At 34.5% G+C, this 15,635-nt stretch overlaps 2 protein-coding genes across 3 annotated transcripts; both read left to right on the top strand.

The window, feature by feature from the left end:
- The first annotated feature begins 267 nt into the window (after positions 1-267).
- etsrp (ETS1-related protein) lies at positions 268-8,541 on the top strand. Of its 2 annotated transcripts, none has more exons than XM_028471473.1 (8): positions 268-363; positions 1,707-1,788; positions 2,972-3,091; positions 4,016-4,078; positions 5,483-5,632; positions 5,705-5,932; positions 6,594-6,712; positions 8,199-8,541. In XM_028471473.1, exons 1-8 carry the CDS (start codon positions 313-315, stop codon positions 8,475-8,477), a joined length of 1,092 nt encoding a protein of 363 aa, XP_028327274.1. In that variant the 5' UTR covers positions 268-312; the 3' UTR covers positions 8,478-8,541. The 2 variants fall into 2 exon arrangements, with proteins under 2 accessions (XP_028327274.1, XP_028327273.1); XM_028471472.1 differs by having other exon boundaries at positions 5,702-5,932.
- Positions 8,542-10,353: 1,812 nt separating this feature from the next.
- Positions 10,354-15,214, top strand: LOC114478275 (apoptosis-associated speck-like protein containing a CARD). The gene is made up of 5 exons (XM_028471238.1): positions 10,354-10,529; positions 12,281-12,573; positions 13,405-13,461; positions 13,557-13,586; positions 14,781-15,214. Exons 2-5 carry the CDS (start codon positions 12,318-12,320, stop codon positions 15,041-15,043), a joined length of 606 nt encoding a protein of 201 aa, XP_028327039.1. The 5' UTR covers positions 10,354-10,529; positions 12,281-12,317; the 3' UTR covers positions 15,044-15,214.
- Positions 15,215-15,635: the final 421 nt, after the last annotated feature.

Here is a 15,635-nt window from a genome sequence, read left to right as displayed (position 1 = left end):
TCATCATAAATAAGATTGTTTTTTCATGTAAACAGAGTCTGTTTATTCTGATTATTCTAATATTGTGTATTTTAATGACATGTGGTGAATGTGAATCTTCTAGTTGTAAAGTTTGGAAAGTTTGGATACCTGCTTCCGGTGGCTCGTGCGGGTCAAACGAACTTTTTTTTTTTTTTCTTGTCTGCAGGTCACGACGCAGCTTTAGCCCCGCCCCCTCCTGCTCCAGCTTAAATAGCACAGACACACACATATAACATAGCACACACACATATATACACACGTGTCTGTCCATCATCCAGTGAGAAGTGAAACATGTTCTGGGAGACCACGGTCCGAGCGGAGAGCAGGGACAGCGCCTTAAAGGTCTGTAACACTCTTTTAATCTCATTTATACACGTTTATTAATGCTTTCACTGAAGAACAAAGTCATGTTTTTCTGAATTGATGAGATTAAAATAAGTAAATTATAAAAATGGCCCTGGGTTTCTGTTTTTATAGGAAATGTGTTTTGGTTTTTCTGAATTTTATCTTAAAAACTTATCTCATCATCTCTGAAAAATCAAAATACATTTTCTATAAAAAAAAAAAAAAATTACAATTTCAGAAAAAACTAAAAATATTTCCTATAAAAACAGAAAAACAAGGCCAATTTTTTTGATTTACTCATTTTTTCTCATCAAATAATAAAAAAAAGTATTTTTTCTTCAGTGAATACAAAATGCTCCTGTTCATTTCTCACCATCATTTAGCATGATTAGGGGGTGACGTCACGTATTTACTACATGCTGAAAAGCATTAGCACGAGGTGTTTAAATGATCGGCGAGTTAGAAAATAAAATATAAGTCATTTTTGTCACTTTATGTATGTGTTGTAGTTATTTTGTGTGTTTTATGCCATTTTTGTTTGTTTGTCTATTGTGTTGAGATTAATATTCCTTCCAATTTCTTGAATTACAATTTTTAGAGGGATTTGTTTGTTTGGGACCGCACAATATAGACAAAGGGCCGTATGTAGCCCCCAAGCCCCCAGTTGCCCATGGCTGCTCTAAGATAAAATAAGATTAAGATTTTTTTTTAGATAAAATATCTAGATTAAGATAAGATTATTCTATCAATTATGTTCAATAAGAAATTATTTTACAAATAATACTACAACAACTTTCAAAAAGAGGATATGGATATAAATGCTGCCTATTCTGTTCAGTTATTATTAATAATAAAAATAACTTTTTTCTGATTTTTTTTTTTTGAAGAATATAGATACTGAATTTGATTAAATATAATATTTTTTATTGATTAAAATTTGTTCTCATTAAGGTGGCAGCTAATTTTTGGGCTTTTATCATAAATGTTAAAAAAAAATATATATATATAATCTTTCATCCACTTTTTAAAATGTAAAGTCTTTTTAAAAGATGAATATATATATATATATATATATATATATATATATATATATATATATTCATCTTTTAAAAAGACTTTACATGTTTTTTTTTCTCTCAGACATTTCACAACATTTAGGGTAAATTAGTTAGTAAACACATTTCTTATGATATAAATTCTAGTCTTCATGAATAAAGTTAAAATTTTGACCTATTTGATTTGTTTAGTTTCAGTCTGTTGAGTTTTTGTACATTTTATAACTAATGTATCTAATTTAATTAGTAATGATTGGTTGATCATGTGACTGACTTTACTCACAGATGGAAACGTGTCCCACTGAACTTTACGTGGACGACTTCAGTACCCAGGAGGTCCCTGCAGGGTTTGACTTCACGTCTTATGGTGAGTGTTTAAAATTAAACTAAACCAAGTCTAATTTAAAGATTAATTAAATATGTAAGTAAAATACGGTGAGGACTGAGGATGTGAGGCGTCAGAAGACAGATGTGTATACAGATGTTAGGACAGACATAGGCACAGATGTGGGAGCCCATGTGGGGACAGATTTTTGTATGAATGTGAGAGTAGACATGTTAGGACAGATGTGAGAACAGATGTTAGGGCTCATCTGGGGACAGATTTTGGACAAATGTGAGGGTAGACGTGTGGGCATGTGAGGACAGTGAGGACAGATGTTAGGATGTGATTACAGATGTGAGGGCCCATCTGGGGACAGATTTTTGGACAGATGTGAGGACAGATGTGAGGACAGATGTGAGGTCTGTTTCCCGTGGACCTTTTGGCGTCTGAAGGACAGAGGAAACACGTCCACACACCACATCTGTCACATCTGTCTGTGTGGGGTCTTGACTCCGGGTCTTCAAACTGTGGCGACGAGTGGCGTCGTGATAACGTTTTAACGTGTTAGCAGTTTAAGGCCTCTCTCCCTGTCCTCTCTAATCCTACACTCCAGACTTCCTCCTCCTTCGCCATCACTGCCCGTCACTCCCTCTCTTGGCGTTTCCTCCCCCCTCCCCTCCCCACCCCACCCTCCCCCGTTTCCTACTCTCGGCTCTATCCGCTACGGCTGAAATAACCTTGCATCTGATTGGACGACGGACAGACGTGTTTTCCTGGGGTCCGTCGTCACCGTAATGAACGCGTTTCCTCTTTTTGTGGAGCTCCCGCCCTCATTGAATGAGTGTTTCATCACAAGATGGATTCAGACACAATTTAAATGTTGAAATCCTCCACTTTGTAATCGTTAGCAAGGCGTGGTCCCTTCAAAATAAAAGCACCACAATGCAATGCTCCCGACCCAGAGGTTTGTGGTGGTTGGATTTCGACCTTCCCAGCCTTTCTGTGTAGTTTGCATGTTCTCTCTAAATGCAGGTTTGTGTATAAATAATCACAATAATGTGATGTGTGTATTTTCATTATAATCTTGTGTGTTATTGAACACATTTTTAGTATTTCTGTATATTTTTCTTTCATTTTGTGTTTTGTTATCGTTTTATGTATTTAATGTATGTATATATTTTTTGTGTGTATTTTTATGGACCTTATTTGTGTGTTGAACCTTCAGACTACCCTGGTGAAGACCTGTCGTTTCTGTTAGACACTAAAGTACCTGGAGAACACCACTTCCTGTCAGAGAGCAGCTACTCAGAGACGCCCAAAGCCTCCCATCCATTCGACCACAAAGGTTCACATCCATTATGTACTGACTTGTCTTGTCACGTCATCTCTTGGCTTGTCTAATCTCATCCTGTCTAATCTAGTCTTGTCTCTTTTCTCATCGTATAGTGTCTTGTCTTAATTTTTGTTGTCTTTATCTTGATGATTTTAGTCTGGTCTTGTTTTGCTACAGCTTTGTCTTATCGTCCTGCTTTACCTCGTCTTGTCTTGCCTTGTTTTATCTCAACTGTTTTGTCTTGTCAGTTTCATTTTGTATTTCTTTCTTTGCTTAGTCTTGTTTTGTCTTATCTCATCTTGTCTTGTTTTGCTTTACCTAATTTTTGTCTAATAGGTTTTCTTTCTGTTTTGTCTTTACTTGTCTCTTCTTGTCATCTTTCCTCTCTTAATCTCATTTTGTCTTGTCTTGACGTAATTTTGTCTCCTTACTCATTTTATAGTGTCTCGTCGTGGTTTTTGTTGTCCTTGTCTTGATGATTTTAGTCTGGTCCTGTTTCTTCACTTATTGTCCTGCTTTACCTTGTCTTGTTTTATCTCAACAGTTTTATTTTGTATTCCTATTTCTTTCTTGTCTTGTCTTGCTTTACCTTGTTTCGTCTTTTCTGGTCTTGAAATGCTAAATGTCATCAGTTTCCTCTTGTCTTGCTTTGCTTTGCCTAATCTTGTCCAGTCGGTTTTCTTTCTGTTTTGTCTTTACATGTCTCATCTTGTCATCTTTCCTTTTTTAGTCAAATTTTTGTATTGTCTTACTTTCCGTTTTCTTGTCTTGACCTGCTTAATCTAGTCTCACCTCGTGTGTTTTCTTTTTCTCATCTCGTCTCGTCTTTCCACGCCTTGGTTAATTTTGTCTCGTCTTGTCTTGTCTTTGTCTTGTCTCTAGCCGATGACTTAGTTTCTAACTCGTCTCTTTTCCCAACAACCACTTGTCTTTCAGAGAACACAGTCTTTAACCTGGACTCGTACCCAGAGATGAACTGGTGGACTTCGTATTCTCACGGTGAGTTTGTCCTTTTGTGGACAAGCAACGTTTTAAACGAAGAGACTGTACACATTTAGAACATTTCATCTGTAGATCCTAAAAACACTTTGCCTCGAAGAAAAGGGACCAATTACTGCCCCCTAGTGTTAGATATGTGACATTTACGTACAAGCAAACCCTCTTCAAAATAAAAGCACAGCTAATTTCCCACGACAAACTGACCTGTTTTCAGGTTTCAGCCGTCGAGTTGAGAAGCCCTGCTTTAGATCAATCAATAAATCAATCAATCAATCAAACAAACTTTACGAATAAAAAAATAAATGAGCAATAAAAAAGACACTAACACACGTGTTTACACAATACAGTGAAATAATAAAATAAATTAAAATCAATAAATAAATAAAATAAAAACAGTCTATAAAGAGTGAATGAATGAACATGGAGCCGCTGCAGTAATAATTATGTCTTATTTAAGACAAATAAATGCTTTTAAGAAATGTTAAGGCAGTTTCTGTTTGTTTCTTTTTTATTTTTTTAGTCATTAGTCAAACTATGAAATATAAAAATGTTAAAACAACAAATCAACACAAAAAAGAAAACAAAATAGACAAATATTAACTTTCTGATATTATTTATCATATACATATAATCATCTTTTATTTAGTTAATAGTGAGAATTTTTTTGTGAGTTGCAGCTTTGAAACAATCATCATCAATTAAACAAAACTAAGTTTAATTTCAAAGATCAATTAAATAAGTAAAATACAGTGAGGACTGAGGATATGATATTTACCAACAAAATACATTTAAAATAAATTTTGACCAGATTTACAGCAATATTTGTGGAATTTACTTATCTTGTAAAAATATGTCACTGTTAAATATAAATATACAGTCTAAAACTAAATATTAAATCTCAAACTAAATGTTAAATATGAATCTAAATGTTAATTGTTCAATATAAATGTTTGTGTTAATTAGCTTTATTTTGGTACTTCAGGTGATTTTACACATTAGTATTTAGTATTTAGTTTCACCTGTGATTTAATATTCAGATTTAACATTTAAATTTAACATTTAGATTTAACATGTAATGTTTGAATTTAATATTTAAATTTAACATTTAGCTTTAACAATTAGATTTAACAATTAGATTTAGATTTAACATTTAATGTTTGAATTTAACATTAACATTTAAATTCAACATGTAATGTTTGAATTGAACATTTAACGTTAAAATTTACCATTTAGATTTAACATTTAGCTTTAACAATTAGATTTAACATTTAGATTTAACATTGACATTGTCTTTTTACGAGAAAAGTAAGTCTCACAAATCTGGTAAAAAGTAACATAAAAACGTGGTTTATTTGAGCATGCACTACTTGTTTCTTAACTGTTGATTTGTCCTTTGATCTTTAGCTGCGTCCCATGTGGACCCGTCCCAGGGTGGGTACCAGACCCATCCTCAGACCTTCCACAGCCTGGTTCCTCAGAGTGGACAGTTCAGCCCAGCTGTAGAAGGCAGTCACAGCTCCTTCCTCACCCTAAAAGACCCTAACACGTCACACTGTAAGACATTTGATTTCTCCATCACTGATACTTGTTCACGCTGAGTTATTAATTATTAACGGTTCTCAGCAGGTGATCTAGACCAGATCTACTACGACTCAGACCCACTGAGACAGAACCCCCCCTCCTACTGGTCCGACTACCCTGGGTTCAGCTCCAGTCCATCTCCGACCCAGACCCTGACCCCCCCCTGCCCTCCTCACCAGGGTCATCAGCCCACTGTACACTGCTGCCCCCGTGTGGCCAAGAGGAAACACACACACCTGCATAGGGAGGGTCACATGATGTCAGCGTATCCAGGTGAGCTTTCTCTTAAACACACACATTTTTAACACGTAAAAAAAACAAAAAAAAAAAGGTAAACCTTTAAAAAAGAAGCGTCATCATCATAAAACAGATTTAAAATGTTAACAATGAGAGAATTTACGTAACAAAGGGTTCTGTGTGTGTTTACTGTGTTGTTGTTTTGTGTGTGTTCGCAGTCATTTCATGCATTTGTTTTGTGGCTCCGATAAAATTAGACCTAGGGCCGCAAGGACACGGGGTTCATATTTTTTGTGCCCCCCAAAGTAAATGCACAAAAATCGAACGAGAAAAAAATTATACAAAAGGACAAGAACACAAAATAATAATTAAAATACATCAAATCACTAATAACACATAAAACATCAACACAAATACACTAACAGATAATATAAATGCACAAAACAACTACAAAAATACACAATAATAGAAAGATACACAACATATGATTAAACAATACACAAAACTACAACTAAAATACACAAAATGACTCCAAAAAACACACACAACTATATGACAAAAATACACTTTTCCTATATTAATGGTCATTATTTTTTAAGATCAGTTTTTATTCAACACTTTTAAATATGTGGCTCCTTTGGTTGATGTTTGGATTGATGGAATGCTAATGGTGTTCAACACCTGGTTCACGGTGCAGGTTCCGGTCCAATCCAGCTGTGGCAGTTTTTACTGGAGCTTCTCCTGGACTCCAGCTGTCGGACCTTCATCAGCTGGACGGGTGACGACTGGGAGTTCAAGATGTCTGACCCCACAGAGGTAAAGACCACTCATTTCACGTCATCATTTTCCTAAAAAAGTTCATTTCATCTGATTTAAATCATTCTGCTGTGGTTTGTATTTAGTCTGTCGAGTTTCTTTTTTTTTTTAAATGATTTGTACTTTATTTTAGTTTTTAACAAGGAAAATAAACACACATGATGTCCCACTAACATACTTTACACCAGTAGTTCTCAACCTTGGGGTCAGGACCCCTTTTTGGGTCACAAGACACTGGGAGGGGTCGACAGATGCCTTCAAGAAATTAAGAATATATATATATATATATATATATATATATTAACAATTTGAGCCAATTTTTTTCTTATTTTTACCATTTTTCTGCAACTACACCAAACTCACCATATTTTAACATATTTTCATCACTTTTTCATGCCATATTTTTGCTTCTTTTAATGTATTTTTGCTACATTATTCCTATTTCTGACACTTCTACATCACATTTTAATGACTTTTCTGCACATTTTTTCTACTTTCCAGACATGTTCATCACTTATAAACCATTTCTACCACTTTTACACCTAATGTCACATATGTTGACCCATTATTGTCATTTTTAACCTCTTTTCACCAGATTTCATGATTATTTTAGCCACTATAAACACATTCACTATTTTTCATGCTAGTTTAAACTAATTGTTCCTACTTTTTTCTGCCACTTTTGAGCCAATATTGACACTTTGAACAATTTTTTTAGGTTTTCTTTCTGTTTTTTGTCACTGTTATCCAGATAGTTGACTATTATTTGGGCCATAATATATAATCATCTTAAAAGTGGAAATCCTTGTTTTAATCAGAAATAAAATGGGGCAAAAGTGAACAAAAATGGCGGAGAAGGTGGTAAAAGGGGAGTTTAAAAACCAAATAAATTGGTTACGATTTAAACTGTTTTCCTTACGCTAATTTGTAAACTATCAATATTGGCTTGAAAGTGGCAGAAATGGGGGGTGTTGGGGTAATGTAATTTAAAAATCAGGAACAAATAGTTTTAACTGGGAAATAATGGGCTTGAAAAATGGTGAATTGGCAAAAAATAAGCATGAAATCTGGTGAAAAGAGGTTAAAAGTAACAATAATAGGTCAAAATATGTGACATTAGGTGTAAAAGGGGTAGAAATGGTTTATAAGTGATGAACATGTCTGGAAAGTAGAAAAAATGTGCAGAAAAGTCACTGAAATGTGATGTAGAAGTGTCAGAAATGGGAGAAATGTAGCAAAAATATATTAAAAGGAGCAAAAATATGGCAAGAAAAAGTGATGAAAATATGTTAAAATATGGTGAATTTGGTGGAGATGCAGAAAAATGATAAAAATGGGCTGAAATTGTTCCAAAAAACATTCTAAGTTTGTTGAAGGCATCTGGGGACCCCCTCCTAGTGTCTCTCGATGACCCCAAGGTTGAGAACCACTGCCCTATAACCTAATTGAGTTGTTTAATAGTTGATTTCTTCTTCGGTGGTGTCAGGTTGCCAAACGTTGGGGTCAGTGTAAAAACAAGCCTAAGATGAACTATGAGAAGCTGAGTCGAGGTCTGCGTTATTACTACCACAAAAACATCATCCACAAGACGGCGGGAAAACGCTACGTCTACCGCTTCGTCTGCGACGTGCAGGGCATGCTGGGAAAAACGGCCCAGGAGGTGCTGAGCAGCATGAGCATCCTGCAGAGCAAAGCACAGGACGACAACAACAACAACGACAACAACAACAACAACAAGGACAGGGAGACGTGGGCGTCGCCATAGAACACCCAAGCGCTACGTCTTAAAACTTCACCAAATAATAAAACACTTTATTTTGAAATTTCATCCAGAGCCACATTATGGCTTCCACACTAGTCTGAACAAGTGAACATTTAAAATGAAACGCGTTTAAAGGTGAAAATTAATAACACCTGAAAAAGTGTTTTTTTGTTTAGTTTTTTTTTTTTTTCAACATTTTAATCACAATCAAAAGTTGGTTTGAATTTTTTTCCTATTACATTGGACATTTATTTTGAAAACCTCCAAAACTGATTTCCAGAGGGGTGTTCCATAAAGGAGGGTTAACAAACTCTGAGTTTATCCATAAACTCTGGGTCAACAAACCCAGTGATGGTAAACTCTGTGTATCTGATTCATTACAGCTGGTATGAAGTGTGTTAATCAACCCTGAGTATGTAAACATTGGATTACTGACGTGCACGCGTGCGACAAAAAGCCATCATCAATGGATCAGAGATTTAATCGAGCTGCCATGGCAACCAAACGGAAAATAGTGATTTATTCACCTTAATGGGTGAAATAAGTCGGTGTTTGATGAATATGATCCTGTTCTAAAGATGTGTTCAGTCTTCAGTGACTATAGTGATTAAATCACCTGTAATTAGTCACACTTTATGATCACTTCATCACTTTATTGCTTCAGTGACGTGACGAGTGGTGAATAATATGAATAAAATGTGTCTGAGGAGACGTGTCAGCATCATAGGATGTCTGTATAGAGAGTCCTCCTGTTACACTGGATATAAAGACAGTGACTGATGCTTCATATCTAATCAATTATATTGATTTTTTATGTAATATTGTCATCAGAGTCATCTCTACGTCCTAAAAAAATGTCATAAAAAAACACTGAAGCGGGATGTGAACCCGCAACTCGTCACTTACAAGCGTCACAGTTCACTGTGACATCATAACTTCATAGATGTATGATCTACAGATTTAACTGTATAATAATATAAAACAACAATTGAGCCTAAAAAGTGTATTAATTTAAATGATCATCTCCTCCTTTATATTATCTACAGGTTTATATTCAGTGAACTTTACTACAGACGTCAGTAGATGTTTTAATGTAGATCAACCTCTCAGTGTGTTTCACTTAATGATCTACATCTACAATGTTAGAAAGAAAACTACTGTTTGATAAAAAAATAAATAAATAAACATAAAGCAACACAACATTAGTAATGACGTGAACACGTCTGTGGTGTGTGATGTTAATAATGTGTTTCAGAGAAAAGTTAAAGTTTATTAAAGTGTTCAGGTGGGCGGAGCCAGGTAGAAACCCAGGGTTTCTTTGATAAAACCTGTCAGTGACCAGGTTTAGTTCATGGACAATGTTGCCATGGTAACATACTCAGAGAAGAACATACCTCACGTTTAGGAATGAGATACTCAGAGTTTCATCATTTGAGCCTGAACAAACTCAGAGTTTGAACATAACCTGTTTTATGGAATAAACCTCTGTTCCTTTTTTCAGACTACTTTGTAAATATTGTGTAAATGAGCCTTTTTATATTTTTTATTATTAAAATCTCAGGTTTTAAATCCTTTACGACTGATGAGAGTATATGTGGATGGTTTTTGGGTTATGTATTTGTTACTGTGTGTTGTTTTGTTTGTAATCATTTATGCATATTTTGTTGTCCTATTGTGTGGTTTTTTTTGTCATTTTGAGTATTTTTGGTGTAATTTTATGTTTTGTTTTTTTTAGTCTTTTCATTTAGTATTTTTGTATATTTTTCTGTCCTTTTGTGTTGTTGTTTTTTGTTTTTTTTAATCATTTTTTTCATATTTTTTTTGTCTTTTTATGTCTTTTTAAAGTCATTTGTTCCCCAGACCACGTTACAAATATGTAGCTTGTGTTGTTGGTTCCAATGTGAACCAGAATGATTTGGACCCTCCTTCATATCTAGATGCTTCCTTTGTTACTTCCTCTTCCTCCTCCTCCTCTTCCTCACTGTGGCTCTGTGCAGCGGAGGATCTGATCCAGGACTAAAGGGGTCTCTACCAGGACCTGATCACCGGGTGGAGGTGGGTTCTAGCTCTAGCTCTAGTTCTGGTTCTGGTTCTAGCTCTAGTTCTGGTTCTGGTTCTGGTTCTAGTTCTAGTTCTGGTTCTAGTTCTAGTTCTAGTTCTAGTTCTAGTTCTAGTTCTGTAGTTTAGAGTCAGAGAGGATTCACATCAACTGAAAAACGTTTTAGTTTCGCTTTTAAATCTTTACTGATGACGTTAAAAAGCTATATAAATAAGTACACTTTCGATTTTGAAAAAAAAATTACTTCAGGCTTAATTTCTACGGAAGTTTATTGTATTCACAGAAGAAAAATGTTTCAGTTTTTCTGAGTTGATGAGATAAAAGTTTTTAAAAAATTGGCCCCGTTTTTCTCTTTTTATAGGAAATATTTTCGGTTTTTCTGAACTGATGAGATCATTTTAAAGCTTTTTGCATTTACGGAAAAAAAAAGTTTCAGTTTTTCTGAGATGATGAGATAAGTTTTTACAGGAAAAATGTATCTTTTTTTTCCCCCATTGTAAAATGATCTCAAAGGTCAGAAAATATTTCCTATAAAAACAGAAAAATGGGGCCATTTTTTTCTTTATTTTTATCTCATCAATTCAGAAAAACCACATTTTTTTTCTTCTGTGAATACAATAATACGCTTCACTAAATTTCTAATGAGATTGTGATCAAATCTGGTGGTGTTTCCATAACTCACTGTTAACTGTTAAATCATTAATTCAGATTTTTGCACGTTTAGGTGTGAGTGTTTATTATGGGGTCATTTCAACACATTTTCAGGACCTGCAAAAAAGACAAAATGCATGGAGGTAGATTTGTCTCTTTATTATTCAATAAAAAAAACAAAAAAAAAAAATTCTCACAAATATTTTCCATCAAAGAAAAAACCATTTGAGACCCAAATAATTGCATTTGAACATTTTTTTTTTTTTTGCACTAATAATTTTTTTTGATAATTTTTTTTAAATGAAATAATAAATACACAAATTTACCTCTATACAAATGTAGAATATAAGAAATGTGTTCTTAGTTAATATGTTTTCAACAATGATTATTAGACACAGAGCCAAAGCTACATTGGCCTCATGTAAAGGATTTTCAATATTCACAAGTGGTGAAATAACCCAAAGTTTGGGTCCAAAAATAAGACAAGACATAAAGACAAATTGTTATATATTCCAATAAAGAGTAACTATCTGATCAAACTAATAATCACAGAAAAATTGGTAAAGATTTCTGATTTTTTTAGACTGAAGTGAGTGGGTTATTTATTTAAATGACATTAAATGACCTCATCTCAGATTCCACATTTGTTTTTGAATAAACTTAGCTTAGCATTTAGCTGCTGCGCTAAAGATCTGAACGATTTTTAAACATTTAAAAATGAATTAGATATACAATCCTTATCATTTTCAGATATTTCAAGTGACATAATTACATTTGTTATGAATTTAAACAAAAAACTTGAGTCTGTCTGTAGTTTAGCTTGACATAAAAAAAGGGATGCTAAATTCAACCCCATCTTGAAATCATTCTTAAACAAATTCAGATTTTGTTTGAACTTATTTTTATGTAAAAGTTGTTTTTGTATTCGTCAATTTGTTTTGAAAGGGGATTTATTAATGCATTAGAGTGTCATCTATTATAGATATTAAACAATGTAATAAATGTTTTCATTGACATGTTTTGTGTCCTGTTCAAATATGACATTTCCAGATGTGTTTGAATGCATCACTAAGGTCCAATTCTGTTTTACATGCAGATTTTAAACAGAACCTTTGCAAAGTTTCTGCTGAGTCATGATGAGGTTCAACAGTATCAGGATGAGCATCGCAAACGCTCTGGAGGACATCTGTCAGGAGGACTTCCAGAAGTTCTGCAGCAGACTCCTGGACCACAAGGAGGAGCCTCAGATACGACGCCGACAGCTGGAGGGAAAAACCTTCCTGGAGGTCACTGACCTGCTGGTGGTCACCTACACGGAGAGCAAGGCACTGACCACGACTGTGCAGATACTGAAGGAGATCGGCTGTAATCAGCAGGCCAACACACTCAGTGAGCAAAATACACACTAGCACACACACACACACACACACACACACACACACACACACACACACACACACACACACACACACACACACACACACACACACACTTTTTAAAGATGAAAAATGGACAATCCAACTTTTACATTGTTTTTTTTTTCAATCTAGTGAAAATGTGTATTTATTTAGAGTATTTTTTTAATATTAAAGATTAGAAAAAACAATGAAGATATGTCTGAACAGATTTTGAAGAATATTTTTTAATAAAAAACCTAATTAAAAATTTTTTTTGTTTTTGTTTTATTTAAATAGAGGTTAATATATTTATGTTTAATAATAATTCTAAAATCTAATGAATATTACAATAAAAATGAAAAATATCCTTAAAGTTAAAATAAAAATCTGTAAAACTATAATTAAAACGAAAATTACTAATAAAAAGTCAAATTCGAAAACAATTTAAAATGTTGTTTTTTAAGTTTAAATGAAGGTTCAAAATTAAAAATCTTTAATAATAATTCTAACAACCAGTACATTAAAATAAAAATAAAAACTGCTTAAAAGTTTGGTAAATCAAAGTTTAAATAATAATTTGTAAAACTATGATTAAAGTAATAAAAAATAACATTTTTGAACAGATCTTGAAGAAACATTCCTAATAAAAAGTAAAATTCAAAAATGATATGTATGTACTTTTTAAGTTTAAATGGAGATTAAAAATTCAAAATCCTTAATAACAATTCTTTATGAACGTTATGTTAAAAAAAATTAAATAGTTTATTAATTTAGTCACACCATGTTATTATTGTTCAGTTTGTGTTTTTGTGTTGATCATCAGGTGATTCTTCTCCAACTGTTGCTGTGAACTCAGCTGAAGGAACAGCATCTCCTCCATGTGAGTTACATGTTGTTTATCTCTTTATTATTTCATATTATTTACATGTTTCTCACACAAAGTCTGACTTTTCCAATCCTAACATCTTCCTTTAGCTGCAGCAGAGCAGAAGAAGATGTCAGAAGGTACTGAAACCTCCTCCATGTCAACGCTTTGTTATGGCCTGATATGTAACAAATCCCAAATATATATAATTAAAATAAAACCTGAAATGTAATAACTAGTCAATATGTAACAATATGCTGAACCAAAATATTAAAACATGTACCCATAGTACAGTATATATACTGTATATACTGGCTAGCTCAAATGGTAAGTCACCCGACTTGCACACAGAAGACCCCGGTTGGAATGGGCTGCCAGTGTGGGTCCTTAGGCAAGACCCTTCACGCTGCTGCCTTCCTCATACAATGATGAGAGACAACGAAATGAATGACATGCCGGCTAAGACGTCGCCCGGCCAAACAAGGTCTGCGTCAGGTGTTGGGGAACCAGAGCACCTCGATGTAAAATGGGCAACTGGAACAAGGAGGAAATGGGCGAGATGGTATTACTTCAGTAACCCTAGTCAGAGGGGCTTCATGCAGAGGATGTGGGAGAAATGGTTACTTCGAAACCCACAGTCCAAACTCACGGCGAAACAACTAGTAGCTCAGTGTTCTAACATCCACAAACGGCAACTGCTATCACAACTTGAGATTGACGAGGTACAACACCAATGCTCCGGCAACGGGGAGCCAGGACACGAGGTCAGAGGGGAGTTAACACCAGACCCCCCAATGGAGATTCGGTATGAAGCCCCAATAAGTGCAATCACGCTGAACAAGGCAGCGACTGACCTGAAAAATAAGATCATGTCAAAAATGTCCATCAGGCAACCCCAAAGCCAATTACAGAGGCTAAAAGAAGTACCGCCAGAAAGTCTCCTAGAAGATGTGAATGCAGCTCTGAGAGCAATTCCTACATCAACCATCACTGAAACCAATGAGCTGATATACTCCACAGCAGCAGTGATCCTAGAGACGCTTGGTAAGAGCAACCATGAGATGAAATACCCAACATGGAAAAGAAGGCTGGAGGCTAACATCAAGGCAGCACGGAGAGAAGTGAGTCAGTTGACAGAGGCCTTGAAAGGTGCAATGAAAAAGCAAGTACCCAAAAGGTACAGCCAGATGCCCATACCTGAAGCATTGGAAACTGGCTCAGCATCAGGTTACGTTATTGACCAGTTATTACATTTTGGGTTTTATTAAAACATTTTTCTAACACTTTGGTCGTTGTTACATGTGGTGTCCCTGAACTCCTCTTTCCCTCCTCAGACAAACACTTTGTGGACAAACACCGTGTGGCTCTGATCCAGAGGGTTTCTAACATCGAACCCATCCTGGACCAACTCCTGGACGCTGGAATCATCCAACAGGAGTTCTACGACCACGTCCGATCACTTCCCACCTCTCAGAAGAAGATGAGGATGATCTACAGCGAGCCACTGAAATCTGGCCTACGTGCTAAAGACGTCTTCTACCAGATCCTGAAGAAGAACGAAGAATACCTCATCAACGACCTCAGCACCTCCAAATAACGCTTCACCTCAGGTTCTAAAGGGGAAATACACCAGTGTGTTATAGGGTCACATTAGAATAAATATAAATATCAGCACTACCAGATTAAAACGGGAATATTTCAAGATTAAAGTTGTAATATTTCAAGAATAAAATCATAATTTTATTAAAGTTGTAATATTTCAAGATTAGTGTCCAAAATCTAACTTTTTTCTCATAAAATTACCACTTTATTCTCTAAATATTACGACTTTTATTTTGAAATATTACAATTTAAATCTCATAAAATGACCACTTTATTTTCATAAAATATAAAACTTTATTCTCAAAATATTACAATTTAAAGCACATAAAATCACGACTTTAATCTCGAAATATTACAACATTAATCGTAAAATATTACAACTTTAATCCGGAAATATTATTACTTTAATCTCATGAAATTACGATTTTACGAAGATACGACTTTATTCTCTTAAAATGTACAACTTTATTCTCAAAATATTACGACTTTAATCTCATAAAATGACAACTTTATTTTCAAAACATCGGGACTTTAATCTTGAAATATTATGACTTTAATCTCATAAAATCACGATTTTATTAAGATAC

This window comes from Gouania willdenowi, chromosome 16, assembly GCF_900634775.1.
Source record: "Gouania willdenowi chromosome 16, fGouWil2.1, whole genome shotgun sequence".
Classification (NCBI taxonomy): Eukaryota; Metazoa; Chordata; class Actinopteri; order Blenniiformes; family Gobiesocidae; genus Gouania; species Gouania willdenowi.
Note: the sequence above shows the minus strand (reverse complement) of the source record. Positions and strands in the feature narration are given on the sequence as shown.